The following is a 27,426-nucleotide window of genomic DNA, read 5'->3' as shown; positions in this document are numbered from 1 at the left end:
AGGAATCGTATGAAGAAGAATTAACATCTTGAGCCATATAGTCAAAATATAAAGTCATAAATCTGGATTGAGATTGAAGGTCGACCAACCTCTCGAAGTTTTCAATTAGTAATGGGTTCATAACTGAGCATCGAATTAGCAACCGGTAAGAGAGATTCCAAAAGCGATGTTTCAACGGAAGAATACCCGCTAGCACTTCAAGACTCATCGTATGGGTCGACTGCATGCAGCCTAAGGCAATACGCAAACAACGATATTGTATTCGCTCCAGTTTGATCAAATGTGTGTTTGCTGCGGAGCGGAAGCAGAAACACCCGTACTCAATTACAGACAATATCGTTGTTTGGTAAAGCCTTAAAAGGTCTCCTGGGTGGGCACCCCACCAGGTTCCGGTTATCGTACGAAGAAAATTAATCCTTAGTTGGCATTTTCGTGTTAGATACCTAATATGACAAGCCCAGGTGCATTAAGAGTCGAACCAGACCCCGAGATATTTAGCGACTAAAACCTGAGAGATCGTTTTACCCATTAGTAGGAGCTGCAGCTGAGCTGGGTTATGCTTTCTAGAAAAAACGACCAGCTCAGTTTTCTCCGGAGTGAATTCGATACCCAGCTTAAGAGCCCATTCAGACAAATTGTCTAAGGTATCTTGCAATGCTCCTTGCAGATCGCTAGCCTAGCTACCAGTAATGGATACAACGCTATCGTCTGCAAGTTGCCTTAGCGTGCATGAATTTGCAAGACATTCATCGATGTCATTGACGTAAAAATTATATAAGAGAGGACTTAAACATGAACCCTGGGGAAGACCCATGTAACTAATTCGGGAAGTTGTCGAATCGCCGTGTGAGAAATACATATGCTTTACTGACAACAAATTGAGCAAAAAGTTATTCAAATTTGGTGAAAGTCCCTGCGAATGAAGTTTCGCGCTTAAAACTTCTACAGAGACAGAGTCAAAAGCCCCCTTAATATCCAAGAACGCAGAAGCCATTTGCTTTTTCCGAGCAAATGCGAGTTGAATTTCAGTAGAAAGCAACGCTAGGCAATCGTTCGTCCCTTTGCTTCGGCGAAAGTCAAATTGAGTATCTGAAAGTAAACCGTTTGCTTCGACCCATTTGTCTAACCGTAAGATCATTTTCTCCATTAATTTCCGGAGGCAAGAGAGCATCGCAATCGGCCTATATGAATTGTGATCAGAGGCAGGTTTTCCGGGTTTCCGAATAGTAATGACTTTTACCTCCCTCCAGTCATGCGGAACAATATTTAGCTCAAGAAACTTGTTGAACAAATTCAACAAGCGTCTTTTTGCAGAGTCGGGTAGATTCTTCAACAGGTTGAATTTTATTCTATCTAACCCTGGAGCCTTATTGTTGCACGACAGGAGAGCCATTGAAAATTCCAACATCGAAAATGGAGGCTCTTCCGTAGTTACTAAAAACGCTTCGCGAAAGGTTTTCTGTTCCGGTACAGAGTCCGGACAGACCTTTTTGGCAAAATCGAGTATCCAGCGATCTGAATACTCCTCACTCTCATTCGAAACGTCACGGTTCCGCATGCGCCTGGCGGTATCCCAAAGAGTGCTCATCGCTGTTTCCCTCGACAAAGCGTTTACGAACCGCCGCCAGTACCCGCGTTTTTTCGCCTTTACTAACCTCTTCATCTGCCTGCCCAGTGCCTCGTACTTTCGAAGTAGGTTGACAGTGCCGTACTCCCGGTAGTCCTTATACGCCGCGGATCTTCGCGCGTACAGCTCAGAGCACTCTTTGTCCCACCATTTGTTGCCTATTGTCTCATAGCTCCAGCAAATGTACGAACAAGCTCAGAAATTCTGGTAAGCTTCAGTGAACGATTCGATGCGAGTGCTATTTTGTCTTCGTCCCGATTTTATTTGCCATGATGAATCTATCAATGCCACGGTGAACCGATACAAATATTTACTGAGTTGCATCGATGTGATTTTGAACCGTATCCAATCGGCAAATAATGAGAAACAGCAGGAAATGGGAAAGACACGAATCGATCGTTTCAGTTCATCCGAACACATGTACGCGCCCGATGAAGTATGCGTTCGTGTTACATTGACATTAGTCCACAGCGAACGGTTCACGAAGTGAATGAAGATTCAATGCAGGAATCAGGAGCCCTGAGTTAACGGATTGCTGCCTCGATATTTGTGTGATCGAATTGTGAGAGGAAGTGATAGTCATAGATACAATACTAGAAACGCGACAGAAATTCGAACACCAAATTTTATTTTTGGAGCTTCGCAGAATTCATTATTTTTTAAAGGAATTAAAGTGTTCAATTCGATGCCTACACATAATAATTCCCCCGCACCGCTATACTGCAGCCTATTGTTATCGCACTGCACAAGAACTAACCGACAAAAAAACACCCGTACGATAACTCGTGTATTGTTATTTTGCGAATTAAGCAGAGCTGAACAATTTGCGTCTAATCGAGACGAAAGCAAAACAACGAATGCACTTTGCAATGCTGATATTGTAAATATTTCAGTTCTAAGTTATTGATGGTTTTCAAAAAAATATGCGTTTTTCATTTGTTTGTCATTCTTTTTGGGGCAAACATAAAAAATATCTCTTGGTCTCAATTTGGAGGGAACTTTGATTCTTTATATGGAGAAGTTTTTAAAAATATGTAATTTTTTCAACTTGAGTAAATTCAATTTGAAAACATGACAAAAATTTCAATAATTTTGCATATTATACATACAAAAGCGCACATTTTTTTGTATTTTTTCCTAAAACTTGAAGTAAATACCTTGAATTTGACCCAAAAAGATCGAAAATCGATCAACTGGTTCAAAAGTTATGAATTTTCGAAAATAAATACAAAGCCGTTTTTTATGGTCACCCTATTTCGGAGCTTGTGCCCCTAACGGCCTATCGAAAAAATATGGGTTTGATTATTTTCAACAAAGATACACCACTGCAATTTTGAGCACAATTGAAGCACTTTGCGTGACCAATTTCGAAATAGGCTGACCATAAAAAACGGCTTTATTGTATGTAAATTTATTTTCAAAAATTCATAACTTTTGAACCAGTTGATCGATTTTTGATCTTTTTGTATCAAATTTAAGGTAATTACTTCTAGTTTAAATACCAAAAATTAACTCTGCAAAATATATAAAAATATTATAATTTTTGTCATGTTTTCAAATTGACTTTACTCAAATACAAAAGTTAACATATATTTAAATTTTCCATATATAGAGTCAAACGTACCCTTTAAATTAAGACGAAGGGATATTTTTTATGTTTTCCCCAAAAAGAACGACAAACAAACGGAAAACGTATATTTTTCGATAAAAAACATCAATAACTTTGAGTGAAATTGAGATATTCACGATGTCAGCATTGCAAATCATTTTTCTAGGAAAGCTCTAAAAATCGTTCAAAGACAATTTTGATGTGTAAATTGAAATAAAAAAAAAATTAGAGCGAAAAGTGTGTTTTTCCAAACTAAACCGGTTATTGTCATAGATAAAGAAAAACTATTTTCTACAAAGTTGCTTAAAATTAACGGAGCTATAATATTGTAGAACATTTTTTCTTCTAAGAATAAAAAAGTTAGATATTTGATTCCAAGTTTAGTTTAGCATATTTTCTATCTCTTCTGGTATTTAGCGACGGTTTTTCACAATTCAAGTGCCAATTAGACATCACTTTCCTTGTTACCTTGTTACGTAAATCATCGTTCGAAATACTTACCATGTTTTTTATGAACTTGATGTGGAATCCGCATTTTTTAATTCATTTGTGCTTTGTTGCGTTTCTTGACCATTTTATTGGGCCAGATCTAAGGGGTATTAAGGTGAAACTCGATGTTCGAAATTTTCCCTAGTTTTGCAGATAATTTTCTCGAGAAACATTGAAATTACATGTGATCAACTTTTTGCTCCGCTGACATGCATGCAGTAGTAGTGGATCGAGCGACTCGAGCGCTATTTATTAAAGGTGGAGGCTGAAATTTTTGAGCTCAAAATCATCAGCTGAAAAAAAAATCTAACCTCAAAATTGTGTGGAAAGAGCCACCGTCTAATTTCACTTTAAGTGTCGATTTTTTACTTTTTCAGAGCAAATTTATAATTTCAACTTTTTCTCTACTCTCCTCTTTTGATTTTCGGTCGAGTTGCTAAAAAATCAATGCTTTTTGTTCTATTTTTGAATCATAAATTTCAAAAATTTTAATTGAAATATTTAATATCTCTAACATTTCTTTTCATGTTGTTTTTAGCAGTTTTATTTGCGATTTAATTTATGATTCAGATTATGTTTTTATTTTTAATTATTTTTTATTTTCTCGAACGTTTTTCGCGCATTTGCTGGTTATTTTCTATGTTTCATGTGTCTGTTTACCTTATAGATTTAATAATTTATATTATTGTCCATTTCTTATCTGTAAGCTTCTTTTTTTGACTTTGAGGCAAATTAAAAACAATTTTTCCTGTAATCTTGTTTGACATTTGCTAAATAACGTCATATGCAGTTACCATTCAAACTGCTCAGTTTTTCCAAAGCTTAGCGCATTCAACGAAAAATTAATGGAGTATACTGATCAGTAATGTTGCCAACTCTACATTAATGAATCGTAACATTTCTTTCTGTCAGTAGAAGGGATGCCAGGTCATTTTTTAAATATCTTCTCGCTCCGCAAAAAAATGTCTTCACATGTCTTTCCATCCGAAATGAAAACCGCCCGGCGGCTGGAATAATTTTAACTGGAAGATGTTAAATATTTTCAAATTCCAATCTGGCATCATTGGCCAGTAGTAAGACCGACTAGTGTCAAAACACCCGAATTTCACTCATCACGTACAGTTTCTGGGCACCCTATCGTTTCGTTTTGCTGTACGATTTGCTGTCAAAGTACAGCGGCCATCATTGAAATGAGAACACTCAGAGCGAACGAGAGTAGACGGTAACTCACTCTTTCCAATTATTCTCTGTTTTTAACCGCATACTGCATGATTGGACACAATCGCAGCCAATTCCTGATGGTAAGAGCATGAGTGCGTTAAGAAACTGAGATTTTATCTGCTTGAGATCCCATAGAGAGGCCACTGAAATCCCCAGAGATTTTGGGTTCGGGCCAGCAGCAGCAGCGGAGGCAGCTCTTCTCAGGTCAGCTCAGTCAAGCAGTCAGGCAGGCAGTTCTTCACCAGCCGTTTCGTAGTTCGGATGAATCTGGTTTTGTCTGTTCGGGGATAGTTTGGCGAATTTAAAGAGAACCAGGCAAAATTATCATAATCACTAAAGCAATGCTCAGTTGTTGATTAGAGTTTTATTAGATCTGTGCGCGTTCAGCGGAGTTCGGTGCCAAAGGGGCGATTTTCGAGCGTTTTTTCCTTCTGGGAACATGTGGAAATTTTCGGATATCTTCTGAAAAGCGTTTGCTAGTGTGAGTGAGAAGAAAAGTGTGCAATCTCGAACGGGTGCCCCTGGGGGAAAGCAGAACGGGGCAGTGTGTGCCGTATGTTTATACAATTTTCATCTCCGTAGTTCTGGTTTCTGCGGCCGGCCCGCGTTTTCTGATAACGACGCAGCATTAGAAGATTTGAGATCAATCATTTCAGTGCTTTCCCATTCCCCCTCCGCTTGTTGGAAGAAATTCTAAAGCAGCCCTATTGCGTGTGTGTTTGTGTGTTGCGCGTTCTTTTCAAATGCGATTTTGAAAAGGGATCAAAGGATAAATAGAATTTTGAGTGACATCGGCAAGAAGAATCTGAAAGATCGTCGAGAGAGCTGATTAGAGGCGACAGAGAGAGCGAGAAAGCATCGAAGCGCGCGTGTCTGTTTTGTGTACGTAACTCGCAGCGAGGGCGGTGGAACTCAGTTCGAACTTTTCGACAAACGTGCGCGCTCACTCCGGGACGGGGACGCGATTTTCGAGCTGTCAAAACGGACCCGAACCCAGCCGCCGCATCGCAGAGGGAGATCCGTAAAGAGGCTGCGACAGAACCGGAGCAGAAGATTCGCACACGCAGGATCTGTTGTGTGAGTTTATTCACCGAAACGACAACAGCAGAAGCGGCCGCATCCCGACCTAGAGCACCAGCAGCAGCTATCCGACGGAAAGTTTAGACAATCCAGTGTTCCAACCGAGTGCAGCAGCATTTCGTAATTGTGTGTTTACATAAAAGTGTCAAAATAGTGAGAAGTGCGTGAAGATTTTCTGCGTTTGAGTCAAGAAAAGTAAAACAGTTACAGTGCGAAAGTGCGGATTTTTTCGTCCACCATCAGTTGCCGATTCCAGCTGCGTGCAGCATTTTCTTCCGAGCAAAGGATTACCGTAAAGGCTTCAAACTGTGGGGCTCAGGAGCATACTTTTTACATCCCCAGGGAATGTATTTTCCGGTTAGTGCAAAACTTTTCTTCCAAACAATACAATCCAAGAACTTTCTTTCTCGTCTTGTGTAATCCCGTCTGTCAGACTTCGCTGTCAAGCGCTAGCTGTTGGTTGTCAAATAAAGTGAGCAGACAAAAAAAGAATATAAACCAAATTCTACGACCATCGTTGAAGCGACAAAAAATTTTCGTCGAAAAATCAAACGAATCGCATTACGATGCGATGGGGGCTTCTCGAAGCTCGCTTGGTTGGATTTACATTTTTTTCTCTTGTTTATTTCACACCAGCAATGTGTTGTTTTGCTCCCCTGTTTTGCTTTGGAATCTCCTTCTGTCTATCATTTCTGCTGTTTTTGTACAATGCCTCAATAACACGAACGTGTATGTGTGGGTTCAATTCCAACAACACTACTGTTGTTGTATGCCCTGAGCATTTATTGACAGCTCCAGCGATTGGAAGCAGAAGCTCCGGTGGCACGCAAAGCAGATAGGCAGCAATATGTTTTCAAGGTCTCCCTGTCTGACCATCCTGCTGCCTGTCGTCATTCGAACGGCACTCGATCGAACAGTTCTGCTCCTCGACTGCCACCAGTGTGGTGCTCCACTGTGCTGGTAACAATATATAGGTGAGGTTCTGCACGAATTCCACCGCTTCTGGCTCCGACTGTGGTTCCGTTTTTGCACGGAGAAGTTAGAAATTATCGAGCGGGGAAAGTTATTTTTGGATCGATTGACACAATGGTGCTGCTGTGACCTGGCGGTACGGATGATGGTTGGATGCTGGGATGAGAAGCCTGGCAGAGTAAGTTGTAGTTCGAAATCTCACTGGGCAATCAAGGGTTAGAGTTAGTTTGTGACAGTGTATTCTGTTATGCTCTCATCACCTCAATTGAGAAGTCATAATAAAACTTAAGAACTTTTCTCTTCATCAAAAAGTTAACCAGAGCGACGGTAAACTTTCCAAATTTTCGAATTGTTCAGAAGTATCACAAGGTCTGGGCCCATTGTTGCTTTTATATTGCCGTAATACTGGAGTACATTCTGTAAAATTGAAAATGAAACTGGCAAATGGCCCGGCAGATTTCAAACGGTAGTAACAGCATAACCACATGAAGAATAACGATAACCAATATGTTTTTGGATAGATAAAATGTTGGACAATTTTGTAATGAACGGTTGTTTGATACGAATCTGCCTAGTAGCCAACTGTGAAAAAATAATGAAAAAATAGGAGTTGGGAAAGACGCTTCGCTGCCTATTGAAGATAATGTAGATGATATAGATAAAGAAAATTCCAATGATATCAACGAATATTTCATCTACAACTTTACGCGTGACACTTCCGAAATTCCACTATTTCCAAATTCCTACGAATTCAAAATCATGAAATGTACGATTACGAAATAGGTAATTCAATATTCGAAATTAAATCAAATGCGGTTGGCTTAGACAATATTCCACCATAGGTTAAGATAATCTTGCCCTTAGGTTTGAATATCTCAGTATATTCGCAACCCTGGAAAAGAGACAAAAATAGTTCCAATCAAAAAGAGGGATAACAGCGCTCCATAAATATCTTGTGTGTTATTTCAAAAGTCTTTGAAAAATTAGCATAACATCAAATATCCCATCATCATTTTTGGTATTTTTTTTTCCATAAGAAAAATATTGTTATTGCAGCTGTTCAAATACCCATGTTCATGAAAGCGTTGACGGTAAAATAAATGGAAGGAAATTACGGAATTACTCGAACAAAGGACAGAAGAGGAAACGAAGTACTGTGCTTTCTTCATAATGATAAAACTAGAATAAGAAAAACTACATGCTGGCAGTAAGATCTTATTATGGGGGAGGGGGGTATCAAAAAATCTTACGATGTCTTACAATGGGGGCCTATTTCGATTGGTAACGTGCTTAAATAAATCCAACGAGCAAGCAGTCTTCGGGTGACCGGTCGCCGTGAGAAATGGATAACTGTTTTGACACACCTCGCGAAGTCACTACACATCGAACACCCATAGATGAGTAAAACTCACCCTGGCTGAAGATGCGTTTACGTTTACAAAGAGACGTTTAACACATATTTTGGGTACATATTAGAAAATCGTTAGAGGTAGTAAAAACCAAAAAAAAATCCTGATATAATATAAGCCACACTAATTTGGTTTATTTATTTGTATTTATTCAATACAAATCATTGTAGTGTAAAGATCAATCCTTGGTTGGTTGGTTACTACATAAGATATAGTTCATTCAGTTCAATAATATAAAGTCATAATCTACACCCAAAGTATTCGCAATTTTCAAGATGATTCTCGAGCTTGGCAATACATAATAATCACACTTTGAAAGAATTCAGTGAAAAAATAGGGAAAACCATGATCCAGCAACACAACCGAAATCTCGGATATGTTGTACCGAAATTTTAGTTAGGTTGAACCGAGAATTACGAAAAAATCTGACAGCTGTGGTACCATTCTCGGCACTAGCCTAGATTCGGCAATAAATTTTAAATGTGTTTCCGTCACAATCGTGGAGATGCAGAGGTTAACTCAGTCTGCGGCAACAACGATTGTTACACTAAAAAAACGACCCACGCTTTGCCAAAGACAGGAAGCTATTAAATTGTTGTACATTGAAGATGCTGAATTATTCCTTAAAAGCCATCTACATAATTCTACGTTCAACTTCACTTGCTCAAATCCATCACGGAGGAGCAACGAAGAACTGAGCGGTCGTTTAACTCGAGTTCATGTTAAATGAATATTAATTTAACCAAAGTATTACCATAATCATTCAACTGAAGCCTATTCGCTGCCCAGTCCTTAATTGTTAGAATGGCTCAAGATATTTTTCTACGAATTAAAAAAATGTTTTATTAGTTTTTTTCATTTCTAAATCTTACATTAAGTTTTGTCGAATCGACACATTGAAGAATCCCTTGTTTCAAGCTATTCTTCCATTACTGAGAAGGACCATGAGTGAGTCAACTGATATGATTGAATTCAACCGAAATGTCATTTTCCATTCGTTTTGGAACAAAATAGAAGCAAAATAATGGTGTTCACATAGGGATTTAAGATTCTTAATTCGAAAAGAGTTTTGTGGATTTGTGAAAAATATATTTCGGACATTTTTACTCCTCCTTAGAACAGTTTTTCTGACTTTTCAATTTACTCTTCTCGGAGAGTTTTTTGTAAATTTAATTTTCCGGATTCTATTTTTTCGTAATTGCTAACAATATTCCACAGTAAATTTATACAAGCAGATTTAAGATCTTGTTTCTGGTTTTGATTGATTATGATCTCAGGCTTTGATTCTAAAAAAGTTAAGTGCGAATTACGAGCAGAAGAGAAAATTGGCAGAATTCGGAACTTATTCTTCTAAGCTCTGGATGTTTTCGGATACTTTGGTTGGTGTCAATGGGAAAGATACCGAATAAAATTGATAAACATTTTTGTTTGCTTGAATAATTTTTATCGAATTCAATAATAAGATTTTTTTATTTATAAGCTTGTTTAATTTTATTTTTTAATTTATAGGCTTGTATAATTTTTTAGCTTGGATGACATTTCCCAGACAACAGTCATTGGATTTTACAAAAATAGTTTTTTCTCGAAATATATCATTTTATTACTCGCAAACTTTGCAGTTTTAAAAACTTTATGAGAACAATGTAGAAAAGTTTTTATGTACGTTTAGGAATTTTAAGGACAACTCCTGAACTCCTCCCAAAATTACATAAAACCTGTAAAAACGGTATTTTAGAGTAAGTTTTCAATTTTTGCTACCTATGTTTTAATCGGGGCTGCAGGACAGGGAGCTACGCAGCTGCAAGGTAACAAAGTCCACTTTAACAAGCTGGTGGTTGTGGGTTCGAATCTATGTGGAAACAGGCCTTAAGCAGGGTTTGTTTTCAGAATTATCATTTGCCCTTCTCTATATTCCCTGTGCTCAATTCTATAATACCTCGATGTGATTTTCCCTTGACAAAATAAGTCCCTCTCATAGTCGAAAAACCAGAAAGACACACGGTTTAAATTGTTACAGTGCATTTATATTTCTGTTCACAGTGAGTAAGTCCACACAGGAAAAAAATGAGGCCCCAATGTCAACTCCAGGACACATTAGCAAATCGTTTGAAGAACTTAAAAACCCCTGCTGCATTTGAATTTAGCTACCCATTTTGTTTTGCTTGATGTGTCCTAGAAGAATCTATTCCGGAAGCACCATCCCAATGTCATAACTACAAAACTACCCTAAACTCGATAACAATGACTGTTAAAGTAATTTTTTTACGCTTGAAAAACCCGTCTGAATACTGTTAACAGTGATTAAACCAGTTGCTGAAATTGCAAAAGTTACAAGAATTTCAATTTGCGGATATTTGCGTACCCTTGTCGGGCACATCGGGGGTAAAAGAAATTTAATGCAGAAATTTAATTTCAACTTTCGCAATATTCAATACCCTTTAGCCGCATTACATGCGACGTTCATTAAAATTCACACAAAGCCCAATAAAGGCAGCGAACTGGCAAACGAGCGACTGTCTGTGCAACCCACCCATCCTAGTAGGAAGTGCAATCTGGCCGGCTGCCGTGGGAGAGAGGAATGCGATGACACCAATCCGAAAGCCTACCCTGCTAATTAGTAGTAGGAGTAGGAGCAGCATTCGCCCAAGCACGATCCGACTATCTGCCGGCTAGGGTTGAGCGATGACACGTCAAAAGCCACACGTAACTTAAGTTGTTTCGTCGAATTTCCGCAGGTGCCATCATCCATTGGCCATCGTTTGAGTGGTGCTGCGGTTTGAGGTTATGCTCTATCTGGGTACTACTAACTGCCAGTGGTTGGCCATTACACGGAATGACAAACATCAATTGTTAATCGATTAATCGAACGACCTGAGGTCTAGCATCATCAACCCATAAGTTGCATGCGAAAGCGAGAAGGGAGAGAAAAAACACAACGATAATTGCAAATAAAACATTTCAGAATGGCAGATTTATCATTGTTTACACTGGCGAGCATCTCGGGCACCGCGCACTCGGCTGTCATTGCACCAACATATTCACAGCCGGCGGCGGCGTTAGCCTCTCCATTCGGACAAACTGGGGAGATAATCGAATAACACGGCGGATATTTTTCAACCCAAAATTTAGCTCTACACGTTGAAAAGTCCGTTTCGTCTGTTCCTTCAGTGTAACAACAATCACAATATAGAAACAGTTTTTACTTTGTTAGCTTCCTCGTTTTGGCGATCAGCTTGAGTGTGTATTCACGAGCCTAAATTAAATAAACACTCGACGTTCGATTTGTACGTGGAAAAATATTATTGCTGGTAGCGGTGGGCCATCGTGACCACCGCCACCGGCCGTCTCTCCGTTCGCGGTTGCGCTAGCGAATCTAACGAGGATGATTCGTGGCATTTTCGGCTCGATTCTTGCACCGCTTCTCCGCTGGATGACGCTGACTCTGTCCGCAGTTGGTCGGTATGTGTTTACTAGCTAACTGCGCCGAGTTTGTTAATAAATGTGATCCCTTCTGACCTTTTTAATATGTATGTGGTAATCGCATTATTCAGTGTACGGAAAGCGGGGAACGTAATTGAGCTAAATTTGCATCTCGGATAGCATTTGCATGATTGAATGGTTTCATTGGACAGCTCGAGCCGAAGGTTACGTTTCGAACCTGTTGAGACGACGCTCATTACCGCTTCGTGTGGGATGAAACAGAGAAACTCTGGAATGAATGGAATTTGCACTGCAAGTGCCTCAATCAGAACAGTCTATCACGTACTCAGAATTAGACTCAATCAACCTACAATCGGACGGGTATCTAGCACAACAAAACCCCGTTATTCAACTCCTATCACAACAGAAATGACATCGATTTCCCCCGTCTCTCTTTCTGTCATTCGCCTAAACAAACTGGTTTACATTTTGGGTTAGTTTTAAGCGAGGTGAACGAACAAAAAAACACGCCGGACACGCAAACAGTTTTTTAAAATCAGCCAAAATCCACTCACTTGGCGGTGAAGTCGGATTGCGGGACAGACGGCATCAGTGCAAAGTGCATGAAAGTTTAATATCCACAAAACCATTCGCGCGAGTCCACGAACCGCTGGAAGGCGGGATAATGAAAAGAGAAGGAGCGCGTAGTGATGGCGTCACAAAAAAATAAATAAAAACAAAATCACCTCGTGCTGTTCCAGCACTTTAGGAGAGAGAGAGATCTGCTGAGAGTACAAAAGCGGACACAGCAAAATGTTGACGTAGGGGAACAAAACTGCAACTCACTTTGGATGGTGGCTGTGCCACCAACAACAGCACCGAATCATGGCTCATATGAAAAAATTGAACAATAAAGTTTGACATTGAAATGGGCCTATTTAGAGCCAGCCTGTAAATTTGATTGGAAGAATGAATCGCGAATTATCGCCTCGATTTACGGTTAAGATCCGGCGTTTTTGGTGGAAAAATAAACAGGTCTTTAAATGCTGAAAACATAACGTCTTTATTCACTACACTAAAGTGTATTGTGTGTAAACGAATTCCAAGTTGTAATATATAAGAGTGTTCGAACGGTAATAATTTTGCTACCACCGCAAGCGAAACAGTCTTACAAAACAATCAATCTTTAATATGTCTTTAAAAAGATAGACAGATTCAATAGATTTATCTACAAAAGTTGTGCAGAGTATTATGTTTTAGAAGTAACAAATTATGCATTTTGAATAATTATTATAATAAAGCTTTGCGTGTTCTAAACAACTATCTTCGCACTCGACAAAACTGTCTGACATTTTAACCAGTTCGTTTTGGCTTGATGCAATAATTGCACAATCAGAAACGCTATGTGTAAGTGGCTTTTGTCAGCGACGTCTAGTCTATTTCCGCATTTTGTGATTGGTAAAATGTATGTAAACAATTTTATGCGTCGGCATTGCCATGTCTAAATTTGTACACGCAAAGTCGCTAGATACCTGTCTACCATAAAACAAATCCAAATAATTGGCTGTTTCCCTAGAAGTCATCTGTGTCGATAAAACCAAGAGACAAAGTTGGTCCAACTTAAGAGCCAGTTCGCGAGAACCGCAACCACCTTTCCAGAGGGAGTTATATCGAGGCTCTCCGATCTGGCTGAAACTTTCAGAGTTTGTTTATCAATTAATGTTTTGCACAATCTCAGATTTTTTGAAAAGGGGTTAGTGGGGTAAAAACGCTGGCCAAAAGTTGATTTTCTAAAAGTACTAAAATCGTGAAATCGCTAGAATATTGAGGAATGTGAACCGATTTTCATGAAAATTGGCATATTTATTCTACTCTGTGAAGGCTATTCCTCTCTTGTCTATATCCTTTGGAAATATAGTAGGAGGGTGGTATCAAAGACACAACCGACTGCTGTATTTTTCTATATTTTTTATTTAACAGTAAAATTTTTATTTGCTGAGATATTAGAGCGCTTTGAACAGTAATTAATATAAATAAAACATATGAATGAAACCTTATTTATATTGGCATCTCCACTTCGCAGATATTCGAACTAGAAAAGCATTTGTTCGTAGCTTGTAAGGGGCCATCCACATTCCGCGTGCACAGATTTTTGACGATTTTGACCTCCCTCCCTTCCCCTCCGTGGACAACTGCCCATAAAAATTCTAAAAATTTTGTATGGACCGTGGACATTATACAGACCCCTCCTCCCAAAGCTGTCCACGTGGTATGTGGATGGCCTCTAATGACAAGACAAACAAATGAATTAGCGAACTCGGTAGATTCTCCCTTTCTCAGTAAACAGCAAATTCGCACCTATTCGGTGTTCGAGACCAGAACGATTCACTGCACCGGCCGCTGTCGAAAAATGAACACCAAGAAAAATATGCTTATTTGCAAGGCTTTCCCCGCTATCAACAACGTTTTGTAAAAGGGAAAATTCAACTATCCATTTCAATTACAACACTTTGAGGCACCAAAAAGTGCCAGTTGCCGATGATTCTTGTTCTCTGGTTATTCCGGCCAGAATTACTAGATTTTCAAATTCAGGTACCTAACTTCCAGATAGACAAAAAACCCAAAGAATACGTTTGGTAGCACAGCTCAAGGAATTCATATGATGTCTCTAAAAAATGTGAGAAAATTAAATTTTTCTTTAACATGTTTTGACCATCATTTTAACCCATTGTGCAAAAGCGTAACTCCGTTTTGTGTCAATGTTCTTCTTCAACCGGGCTGAAATTTTCTGGTTATGTTCAGTTATGTAATAATGCAATCATTTACAAAATCTGAGGTTTTTGGAAAAAGGGTTAGTGGGGTAAAAGGCCAGCCAAAATGTCGTGTTCAAAAGCTGCTCAAGTCGTAATTGCTATAGTCATTGTATAGATCAAAATAATGCTCGCAGTGGTCCAAATCTCACAAAAAAAATGCTATAATTTTGAGTAGAGTCTGCTGAAAACTGCCATAATTATTAATCAATATGAACGATTTAAATTGCTGCAAGGCAAGTAAGGAACACAATCAGGCTACGAATAAATCAACTATCTTTTTGACTGAAATATGAAAAATCTTATTTTGATGAAATTTTGTGTTTTTGTTTTGAAAACATTTCAACAGATATTTGAACCACTCTTACTCAAGCCCAAAAGGGCGTACACTGGATTCTTTTATTACGCGATTGATGCGTCCTCGTAAAAAAGAATCCCGTAAAAAAAGTCGCGTAATTTTCAACAATTCGTGTAAAAAAGATCACGTCGTTTTGATAAAATTATCGTGTAAAATAAAATTACGTAAAAGACAATCGCATAAAAAAGAATCCAGTGTATATGTTTTAGAAGGTGAAATCTTCGAAAATTTCATCTCAAAATCTTAATTCTGAAGCGAAATGTCTATGGACGAGTGTAGAAAATTGGTGTTTAGACTCCAAAATTGTACACAAAAAATCACTATATTTTTTGCAATAGTAAATGGAAACATCATAGGATCTAAAACTAACAGAATAACCTGTGTCTGTGCTTCATCCGGAAATATCGATGTTGGGTAGTATCCAGCCATTTTTCTAGGCTGTTTTCCAAAGAACAGAAGGCATCTGAAGTCGTTTTCCGGCCTCTGAGTATCATTTTGGTTCCAGAAACAACCATATTGGGTGGTATTTGGTTGTTTCCGGAAAGCAAATGCTGCCATACTTGTATTTAAAAAAAGTGCCTGGGGTTGATTTTCGGTCTCTGTACATTATCTCGATGCCAGAAATCCCATGTTGGGTAGTGTTCGGTCATTTAAGGCTGTTTGCCGGAAGTGATATCCGATTGTTTTAAGCTTTTTCCGGAAACCGGAGGTCGTCACCTTGAATCTGTAGTCGATTACCGGTCTCTGGGCATCATTTAGGATCCGAAAATACTCATATTGGGTAGTATTTGGCCATTTTTGACTCGATTCCACAAACCGAAAGTCTTGGATTTGAAAATGGAGTCCGGAGTCGATTTACAGCTTTTGAGTATCATTTTCTTTCTAAAAATAATTATTTTGGATAGTGTTCGATCATTTTCGGAAACCGGAAGTCTGCCATTTTTGATTTCAAAATGGCGTCTGGATTTGACTTTTGATCTCTGGGAGCTCGACTCCATAAAACCCGTATTGAGCGACATTTGGTTGTTTGAGGCTGTTTTCCGGAAATCGTCACTTTATACGTCAAAATGGCGTTTGCAGACGATTTTCGACCTCTGTGCATCATAACGAATACTCATAATGGGTGGTATTTGATAATTTTGGGCTGTTTTCTAGGAACCGGAAGTCGCCATTGTGGATTTCAAAATGGCATTCGAATCGGATTCTGTGCATTATTTCAGACACATTTTTATGCTGTTTTACAGAAACTTCAAATCGCCATCTATGAATTAAAAATGGCATCTGGGGTCGATTTTCGATCCCTTGATATATCATCTTGTTTCAAGAATTATTACTATTGATGTTATTTGTTCTTGTTTTTAGCACTGATTCGTCAAAATCTGCGCTCAAAACATGACTCGACGTTTTTCAGTAGTACAATAGCTTATATAATAAAATTACAATTTCTGTATTTTGGTGGACGCGTAAATAATTTTTCAATCGATCTGTTGAAAACTAACTAAGAAGCATTTCAATTTAATTAAAAATTAAACGAAGATCCGACTTTAAATTTTCGTTTTACACCCTCCCTTAGAAGCTAACCGGAAGTAGTTCTACGTCAAAGTGAATATTTATCTAAGAAATTCTACACTATTTTTCGACGTAAAACTACGTCTCTCAGAAAGCTTCGCTACATAGGGGTGTACAATGAAAATCCTAAACAACAGGGGAAAAATATGCCCAATTTCAAATGCGGTTCAAAAGTCGGTTAGTTTTCAACGGTTTTCCTTCGTTCTTGAGAAATCGATTGGAAAATCATCTATGCATCTGCCCAAATCGGAAAATTTGAATTACCGAACTACTCTACTATTGAAATTTGTCAAACCTTGTTGAAACACAGTTTTCATCTTCTGATTGGTCGCGTAATGCTTCTCTCCGTTTTTTGGCCTATACAAACGTCTGCTTCTGCTCAATTCTATCATTTTACTAGTGGATGGTGGGAGGGATGGTCCGTTTTGTCAAGCGGATAGTCATGGGTTCGAATCTTAGGACTTAAACATGGGTTTATTCTCAGGCTCCCCCACCACTTACCCTTCAACAATGGTCGGAAAATTAATATTTACTGCTAAAATTATTATTTTGTTGTCGAATTGTTAGTTTTCTACTGTAAATGAATTTATCATATGAGAAAGTATTGTAGTGACAAGGGGCTGTCCATAAACCACGTGAAATGAGGCATACCTCTATTTTTTCCGAAACAATAAAAAAATCGTCAGTGTATATAAACGAATTATTATACTAATTTTACGTATTCTCAATGTATTCTGGACCTGTGTTGACTTGCGTTGATCGAAACTGGGAGAAGAAAAAACCTAATAAAAGGGAGGAGTAAGTTACAAAACAGGCGTGGCCTTTCACAACTTCAACATGGGCTATATAAGAGTCTGCTTCTGTTCAAACCTATCACATTACTTTTGAATGGTGCGTCCGTCAAACATGATTCAGCGCGAGTGACAACAGGTAGCCAGCAGTTGAATCAGTTCTGGCATAGGTTTTTTCTCCAGTGAAGTTTTGCCTTGTTTTGGCAACACAAGCTTCCCGTATCCTGGCAATAATAATCTGCTGGCCGTGGCTAGTTTTCAGTGTGAAAGCAGCTTTCTGTTGTGTTATAAAAGTACCTATGTGATAGTGGGGCTGTCAGGGTAGCACAGAGGTGCGATTAGCATTACATCCGATGTTATATTGAACAACAAACTGTTCTTTTAAGGACAACCAAACAAATAAATTGCAGATTATACATTTTTCTCAACTCCAAAAATCACCACCGGCTACACTATCGTATTGTCACTAATGTTGGCCATTATTGTCTTCCTGTTGACTCGTACGGTTGTGCATGACCTTCATAGTAAACTGTGTACGGCGAAAGTAGAATAGAATTTTTTTAATTCAAAAAGCCTGCGGTAGCTCTGCGTCGAACTTGCCTGTGTGTGTGCATTAGACTGAGACACGGTTATAAGGAAAAAAAGCGATGGTGTTATATTTTCGCTCCCATACACTTTTCGTGTTCACCCCAAACTAATTGAATGTTCGACGAACGACTCACCAGTGAATTTTTCCAGCAACACTGCTACAGCATACTGCTATTGCACATTTGCTTAAAGATGAGAAATAATTTCGCGTGGAATTAAACTTCAGAGTGTAATTTTTACTCATAGTATCTTCGGAGAAGCCTCCAAGATAAATTTTACACGATATGATTTCTCATCACATGATTGAATTTACAATAGCAGCAAGCTGCAGCAGTATTGCTAGTAAAATTCAATAGTGAGCCGTTCGTCAGACATTCAATCAGTTTGGGGTGAATAACTTTTTCTACAAGCATCGCAGTGCCTTACGGTCTTCAGAAGAATTTTTCCCAGGGAAATTTCCTACAAATATCAAGTATGTGGCAAGTAAAGCTCAAACTGGAAAAGATGGAAGATTACAGCTTTTTAACCATTCCTGTGAATTTTGGTGCCTCGAGCCACTAACATTACTTCAAAGACTTAAATAAGTTTTCTCGTAAACATAATGTTGAAGCTTCGAGCCCGGTGAGCCATTACTATGCGACACTTTGTCGTAAGTTGACGCGTTTTGATAATGGCCAGAGGCACCAAATTTCACAGGAATGGTTAAAAAACTATAATCTTTCTAGGGCAACTATTTTGAGCTTAAGGGCTGCATTTTTTTTCGCTTTTGTCGCCCAATGTCATCTAGATAATCTATTCTACTTTTGCCATTTCGGTCACAATAATAGAAACTTATGTTTGGATGGTATTTGAACATGTCACTTTTGAGATTGGTATTCTCGACTTATATCGCTAATTTAGAGAAAAACTTTTTAGTACAAGCTTTATAAATGACCAACGGAAATTGGAACAGCATTTTTTCTTTATGTGTGACACAGCGTACAGCGAGTTCTATCCTATTCGATTTATGTTGTGTTTTGTTTTCATCAGCATAAAATTCCTGGGAATCGGGTGAAGCGATCTTAGAGATAAAGGTTAACATAAAAAAAATCTCTTTAGGTTTTATTTAAATGTCTACCTCAATCGTTGCGAAATTGCGAAAACAACCTTCATATTGCTGCTCTTTTGAATTATAAAGAAATATATTCAAAAGGGGTAAAGAAATAAAGTTAAACAAAATGTCTCGTCACAGCCAGCTAAATTTTCAACCCTGTTCGGATACGATCACGGTTAAGTGTCTAACAAATTTGTTGCAAATCAAATGACAATTCCCACTGCTACCGAGGTTTACTTCAGCAACCTGACACTATTATTGTCATCACCCGGCAGCCGAAAAAGCTTCGGCCTCGATCGAGAACAAAGAGCACGACCGCAAACGACGCTCCCAGCAAAGCAACAAAATGCCATCACGAAGTTCGCTCGCAAGCAAACAACAAAGCAACTCAAATCTAACATGGCGATGCCATGAGAAATCCGTTCACTCATTGACTAATCACCGCACGATCATATCTTTTTATTGCCGAACACTAACCTGCCGCTGCTCTTTTCCTACCACTGCTACTGTTACCACAAAAAGTCCGTTTTTTTTTTTGGATATTACTTAAGTCAAGCAGCACGTTCCGAGTGAGGCACCCAACAATGGAGAGATTTCGGTTCATAGCGGCAGGTGGCGCAGCTAGGAAACCGTACCACGGTTGACCCAATTAGCGGCACCACCACCGCTGTGTTTAATCCATACCTTGATCTGCTGCTTGTCGAGAGGGCCACTTTCAAAACAACAATCGACAAGTTTTGATTTCTGTTGCTTTCTTTCTCTCTGTCTCGTTCTCATACAATTTGGAGCTCCGAAAAATAAATAAATAATAAGTTGGCCTTTAGTGGAAACAAATATTGCATAAGCAGGTCAAATCAGAAGGAACAGAAACAGGTTCATCGCATAACTGGATTGGGGAATATGCCACCTCGAATAATAATTGTAATTTTCGTTTCCAGGAATTCTTTGTCTCTATAGAATGTTTCACAAATGTACATTTTGCTTCCAAAAGGACATGTGAAAGTAATGCTCGCCATTCTTTCTCACTTCCTCAAAGATAATTTTATAATGAATCAGATTTTTATTATAAAAAGTTCAGAATATTTTTTTCTTCGTTTATAGAAGGATGAAGATCTATTTCGAAAGTACATTCATGTCGGAAGTTTTAAAATATTGACTATACATATTATGGAGAATATAAGAAAAACTAATGAAAATTGGAATAATTCTAGAAAGTCTCTTTTTAATCGAACAAAAGAAAATGATGTTCTAGCAGACTCTCAAAAGGTCCGAGGTTGTTCAATTAGTTTTAAACAAGTTTAGATTGAATTCAAGATCCCAAAGATTTAATGTAGGCTTCTGTTCCTAACACACTGGGTTGAATCCCATGAATAAAACGACCGAAAACGCAGTCATAATTCCATATAAATTACCAAGATTAAAATTTAGATTAATCCGATACAATCCGCCTTTGGTAAGTTTCGCTCCGCTTTTCCACTTGAGAGCAAATGTACAATAATTGCATTTTTCGTCTAAATTTTATACCACAGAAATTTTATACCACACACACACATGTGCACTTAACCACAAGATGAAGAATCCCCCAGCTGATACCATCGTCGTCGTCGTCGTCGGCCATAAGTGCGCAGACACACGATGGCAGGGCACTCAAAATTCGTCCAAACCGGACCGCCAGTCAGCTTCTCTGCGCCAGAAAAAAATAACATTCATTGGTTTCAATTAGTCCCAATCTAACAGCACACGCAGCGGATGTTCAGTTAGCGCTCGGAAACGAAGCGCATGCGACCGTGTGTGTGTATGTGTGTATGTATGTGAGACGTGGCAGATAGAGTGCTGTAATTCGCACGGATGCGGCCCTAATCAAGTGGAAAATTACTCGGCATTTTATTATTATAGCGACACCAAAAAGTTGTGGTAATGATACCTGGCAGCACCATTGGAGGATGCTGTTACGAGCGTGTATTGTTCGAAGTTCTGCCCTAATTACGCATTCAATACATTCGATTTTGTGATCATTCCGTTGCAGGTGCATTTCATGGTTTTCTAAGAAAACTTTTCTTACCCGGACGATGATATGATATGATAATGTACATAACATCTTCCCCAAAAATTTGCATGACAGATATTTTTTTCTGAGTTTCTTCTTTCCGCTTGAATTCCAATGTTTGGAATGACAATACATTTTAGCATACCGTTTTAAAAACACACATTACGTTCCTGTTCAACATATGGATAAATTCCAGTAGTGCCGTACCGGATGGTGGAGTAGGACTGTGACATCAAAATGCACTTTCCAAATGTGACAGCGACCGTTCAAGACATCCGTCGCTGCTTCGTGGAATGTGACCTACGAATATAAATAGCAGATTTTCCCGCTCCAGTCGTCAGCCCCTCTCCGTTCAAGGTGTACGCCAGGGGAAAAATGAAGAAATATTAAATCCCACGGTGTGGTTTACGGTATCATGACGAGTTTTACGATCAGCTCCGCGCTTTGCATACATATTCGATAAGCCTTTTTAATTTCCATATTATAAAATCTAAGCGCTGCGTTGATGATACTACAACGGTACATTCTCATCTGTTCACACGAACACCAACACACACTAGCACTCATACAAATATACCAAGGCCATACGGATCACGATCTCTCGGGTTGGGGGAAGCTGTACAGTAACTTTGACTAACTGACGCACCGAATGATAATTTACAAACTCCATTTCTAACGACGGCTTCGCCGCGTTGTAGACTGGAGGAATTCTATATATTCTGTACGCTATAATTTATTGTTCGCGCTGATGCACAGTGGAATACGACATCTTACAAAGAGGAGTGAGTAGTAGAGAGGAAAGAGGCTGAATGATAGATCGCACACACAAGGAAATTGATGGAAACGACGACGATGGCCGCTTTGTGTTTGTCGGTCCAGCACATGTGTGACACAGCCGCCACTTCGGTCTGTCCTGTCGAAACGAATTGATTATTTTAACATAACTTAACAGCAAACAGTAATATACCAAAATAAAAAGATTTATATAACACCCAAAAGCGGTGTTAGTGTGCAGCCCAGAGGGAGAACCACACTAGTGTGTGAGAACGATCCGAAAGCGGAATAACTGGATCGACTCGATGTCGAATGAGCGATGGCTCCGGCTACACCGCTAGACAGGAAGAGATTAGCTACCGTGAGCCAAGATTGGTGCACGAAATTCGCGCTGCTTTCATACATGAACCGACCGACGAGTTTAATTCTATCTCGAGAAATTGCTCGGGAAATAGGCTTTTGTCCGTCATTTGGTCAAAGCAGAGGATTTTAATAACCCTGTGCAAAGCGTTTCAATCATGAGCATATGACAACGTTTGCATTAAAAATATGAACTTTTTTCGGATAGTGATAAAAAAAAAACTAAGACAGATAATTTAATAACTTTCCCATGAAAGGTAGCTTACATGCAAAAAAACACCCACCCCCTTGCAAGCGGCCTTTCCGCAGTTAACCAGAACGTTCGCGTCTTTGCCCTTAAGGTCTGATGAATTCTTGATGAATGACGCAACTTCCGTCAGGCACGGCCGATCTAGAGCGTAAGGAAAGCAGCTTTGACAATCTTTTTACTGATTGTCAGCACAGCCTTCTTGGAGAACTTGATGTGTGAGATAAACTTCGCCTCGGAGCTACGAAGCGCCCTGCCAGTCGTTGCTACCCAGGCTGAGGTAGGTCTCGTCGTCCATCACCACCGCCACGTCGCGATTCGTCGGGATAATAGACTTGATGCAGCTCCGAGAACAGTGCACGGGACTGCCGCTTCCTGACTCGTATGTTCATTAGACTGAGACACGATTATATGGGCAAAAAGCGATGGTGTTATTTTTTTTTTTTGCTCCCATGAACTTTTCGTGTTCCTTATGGGTCCTACAACAACTGTGTAAATTCTCAGAACGATCGGTGAAACTATATTTTTGCGCCCGATTTTTAAAGTTTCTATAGGATTTTATATGGGAAAATCCACTTTCTCAAAACTTATTCTCTAGAGCTGTCTAGTTGGCTCCTAAAAATATATCGATACATGATATTTGTAGGAAATTTTCCTAGAAAAAATCTGCTGAATACCGTAAGGCGCTACGATGGCTGTAGAAAAAGTTATTTCCCTCAAACTGATTGAATATCTGACGAACGACTCACCATTGAATTTTTCTAGCAATACTGCTGCAGCATGCCAATTCAACCATGTGATAAGAAATGATATCGCGTAAAATTTATCTTGGAGGCTCCTCCGAAGATACTATGAGCAAAATTACACTTTCAAGCTTAATTTCACGCGAAATTATTTCTCATCCTTAAGCAAATTTGCAATAGTAGCACGCTGTAGCAGTGTTGCTGGAAAAATTCAATGGTGAGCCGTCTGTCAGACATTCAATCAGTTTGGGGTGAATAACTTCCTCTACAAGCATCGTAGCGCCTTACGGTATTCAGAAGAGTTTTTCCCATGACAATTTCCTACAAACATCATGTTTCGATGTATTTTTAGGAGACAGCTGAACATTTCTAGAGAATAAGTTTTGAAAAGGTGGATTTTCCCATATAAAATTGTATGGAAACTTTAAAAATCGGGCGCAAAAATATAGTTCAACCGATCAATCTGAAAATTCACACAGCTGTTATAGGACCCACAAGGAACACGAAAAGTGCATAGGAGCTTACATCTATTTTTTGTCTCACCCTAATGTTCATGTTCGCCAGGTACTTTTACACTGTTTTCCCGGTTGTTCTGATTCCCCGTTCAAGCACACGCTGAGATGTAGCCGCTTTTCCCTCGGTCTTCCTTATATGATATTGGGGCGCTGACAAGTGCTATTGGTGTTTCATGAAAGTGACACCAGCAAGTTTGTTTAATTCGTCGTTGGATTGCCTTTTGCTATTGACACGGGATAATTCTAGTTCTCTTGTTATTTCTGGTATAATTTCCTACCACTTCCAGCCCCTTTGCAGCTACAAAGAAGTCCGTAATAGCCACCAGATAGACGAAACTCTAGCACCAACGCTCCCAGCGCGACCTAACAGCAATTGAAACCCAGCACAAGAACAGGACTTCGTCTTTCTTCTCTCTGCCACGATCATATTCTAGCATCCGCAAGGTACCTTCTTAGCAATGAAAATGAAAAATGAAACTTCTGTACGCTACCCTATATCAGGGTACTGAGCTTGAGCTTGACGACCACACATTTCGTAATTGCTCCTCCGTGATGCATCTGAGCTGGTAAAGTTTGTACAACTTAACCACGTATTTGACTACTTGGGATTAGTTTACCATCTTCAATGTACAAGAATTCAGTTGCTTTCGCTTTGTATAGATCGATAACGACGCCGGCTACGTTATCACAGTCGTTAGGGTAAGGGAAGAGCTTATAAAGAAGGAGGTGTAACAGCCGTTGTTGTCGGAGATGGAGTTTACGTCTGTTTCTCCCTGACTGTTACGAAAAAGAACGGTGTGTCACCGTGGTAAGTGGTGGAATCTATGTTGCGCGTTAATTCATTACGAAGGTAAATCCTGAGTATTTTTCATGTGAAACACCGTGATTCTATGCGAGTGGTGCGCAATTGTTTACTTGTCTATTACTTATCCCAACTACTCTTGAGAAAGCGATTGCACTTCGGTAGACGCGGTTCTTTGAAAGACATGTGTACAGGGTGTGCCATAATTCACACCCGGTTCACACAAAGAAGATCGTTCAAGACTAGTGCAAGTCCAACTTTCCCCCTGTCACCACCAAGGATGAGTAGCCTTCGAACTCGCCAGATCTGTACGTGATGGACTTCTCAGTTTGAGGGATGTTAGAAGCAAAGGCAGTAATCACGATATTCATTGGTCGAATGAAACCTGCTACGATTTGTAGCACGCCAATTTGAAAGTAGTAGGTGAGTTTATTTCCAAATCTCTACGACTGCGACAGACAGGGAGATTTTTATTATCCATTCTCCGTGGTCATTGATCGAAGACTAGGAAATACCAAGGAAAATAAAACATTCCCGATAGCTCTACCGGACGCGGTCGAAAAACGAACACGAAGAAGAAAAGCAAGTTTTCAATTATACGCTTATTGCGTGGTATTTACCACTATCAGCAACGTTTTGGTGAGTTGTATAACAACATCAACTACTCCAATTATATAATTTTGGGACGCTAAAAAGTGCCATTGGTTTTTCCAAACAATGATGCCTATGCCTATGTCCCGGGAAGATTCTAGTTCTCTTATTATTTTTTCACACACATTGCTAGCAAGCAAACAACACATATTCCAAGTAGACTCACGCTACCAGCACACGCACAGCTAACTATTAGCAATGACCAAACGGCTAAAAGCGAACGCACCAGATCCAGACAGAATCACTAACAGGTCCGTACATGTTGAGCAATACTGTGCAGTACGGTCCACTGGTTTCCTCTGTTGGTTCGACGGCTATGGACGCCTGTGATCAAATGAGTGGCAGCTCTGCTTGCTGCCGGTAGATTTGATTTCCAGTAAATAATCCTCTTGCTACAGTGATCCGATAAACAATGAACACTGAATCAGTGGCGTCGGGTCCGCCTGTGCAACATGTGCACTGCACAGGTACGCTTTTCCCAAGCATCTGGGCATATGCAATTATCGAAATATGATAACCTATAAAGACAAGTGAGCGTACTAGCGAAACCCTTCAATTCAAAGAATTGTATACTTTGGTTTGATTTTCTTCTTTCATTTAAGAAGAGAACTTAAATGAGTGTTTGGTGCACATGTGACGGAATCAGCCACGCGACGCCTCTGCACTGAATTTCTGCATGCTAGTTTTTATTCGTAACTTCTTAGAATTTTATTTTCGATATGCGTGTCGTTATGACTCGATATACCAATATTTATGAAAGAAAGCTTGAATAATACACTAAAAATTGCTAAAGACCCATTCATGAAAAGGGAAAGATAAGATAAAACTTGTTTTTTTTTTAATCGAAATTCACCTTTTTATTCGTGATTCTCCAGCAACAACCACAGATTCATGCGACGTATTCGGCAAAGTTGTAGATATGATTTTGTCTCCGAAAATATTTATTTTTTCAAAGTCTATATTTTCAGAAAGATAAAATTATTATCTAGAACTTTGCCGAGGGCATTACACTAATCAAACCGTTTTGGCTCTAAAATTTTTGTAATCATCAATAGTATAGCATTTTCCAGTAAGCTTCTCAGAAAAAAATAACTAGTAGCATAAAATGGCGTCTTTTAATCATTTTTTTCTCTATGTGGACTCATCATTGCGACTAGAGACATTTGGTCTATTGTGATATTGCCCACGTGTTTCTGTACTCTGCACTTCATATTATTGGCAGTATCACTATTGAAGTAAATGATACACTTTTCATTTATATCTGTGCTTGTGTGTGTTGCCCTTCCGTTTCAAGCTTACTGCTTTACTATACCGAGCTTCTTTCAATCCTACCAATACCACCAAACTACAATTCCCTGGAAAGAGACCTCACCTAACGTTCCTCTTTGGTCAGGTTAATTCAAAGAGGGACTTATTATGCCAAGAGGAAAGAGTCTTATTGAAACCTCGTCCTCCATGCCAATGTCGCCAATTACGATTCTCTGGAGAGGATAAATATTCCTTTAAAGTTTGTTAACATTTTTTTCAAGCTTGTCATTTCTTTTCAATGAATCACTAGTGTGTACGAGTATATCTTTCATTGCGAAAACAATTGCTTTCACGCTGGTGGGCAAAGAGAGCAGCGAATCATTTGTATCTGAGTAGCTTGCAAAAAAAAAACTCCGCGGTGTAATCTGAAATATCTCTTCAAAGAGACAGTAATCTTTTTCACAGGAAAGCACATTACGCTCTTTGATCTTTTTCATACGAAAGCACATCAGAACAGAGCTCACTGCAGTGCTCACACTGTGTGACTCTCAAGAATATATCATGTAGCATAAAGCATCTAGGTATGAAAGTGGATTGCGTTGTTAACTTCGCATCTCGGAACTGAAAAAAAAAATCAAGCCCCCCGTCACGCATGTTTTATTTTTCTGCGAACGGCAGAAACAGCACAAAGCGGGATGAAAATGTTTGATGTAAAAAATTTTTACACGTAGCACTCATACTGGGCAAGAAGAGAGAGTTACACTTTGTTAAGAGTGATTTTATTAAAGAATTGCATATTTTATCAACATATTTGTTGAAGCAATGTTACTCAAAATAGGCTTAAAACTGAAAAACTTACTTTTACTTATTATTAAATTCATAAATTTTCGCATATATTATTCATAGTACTTTATTTCGATTTTATCTAAATTTCATAACCCTTTTAAATTTTTCTTATCAAGTTCATTCAGATTTTACGCAAATTTCGCTTAGTTTTTTTGTC

General features: G+C 39.0%; 1 protein-coding gene across 13 annotated transcripts in view; it reads left to right on the top strand.

The window, feature by feature from the left end:
- LOC129723681 (RNA binding protein fox-1 homolog 2-like) overlaps window positions 1-27,426 on the top strand; it is a 523,296-nt gene that overhangs the window by 158,432 nt on the left and 337,438 nt on the right. Inside the window, exon 1 of one of the 13 annotated variants that reach the window (XM_055678044.1) lies at window positions 5,158-6,383. The exons of 11 other annotated variants lie outside the window; for them this stretch is intronic. In XM_055678044.1, coding sequence (XP_055534019.1) covers window positions 6,372-6,383 — 12 coding nt within the window. In that variant the 5' untranslated portion in view covers window positions 5,158-6,371. Of the gene's footprint in view, window positions 1-5,157; window positions 6,384-27,426 lie in introns of those variants that run through there. One more of the 13 variants, XM_055678043.1, reaches the window with a different exon arrangement.

Source organism: Wyeomyia smithii, chromosome 2, assembly GCF_029784165.1.
Source record: "Wyeomyia smithii strain HCP4-BCI-WySm-NY-G18 chromosome 2, ASM2978416v1, whole genome shotgun sequence".
NCBI lineage: Eukaryota > Metazoa > Arthropoda > Insecta > Diptera > Culicidae > Wyeomyia > Wyeomyia smithii.
This window is presented reverse-complemented; position numbering and strand designations above follow the sequence as displayed.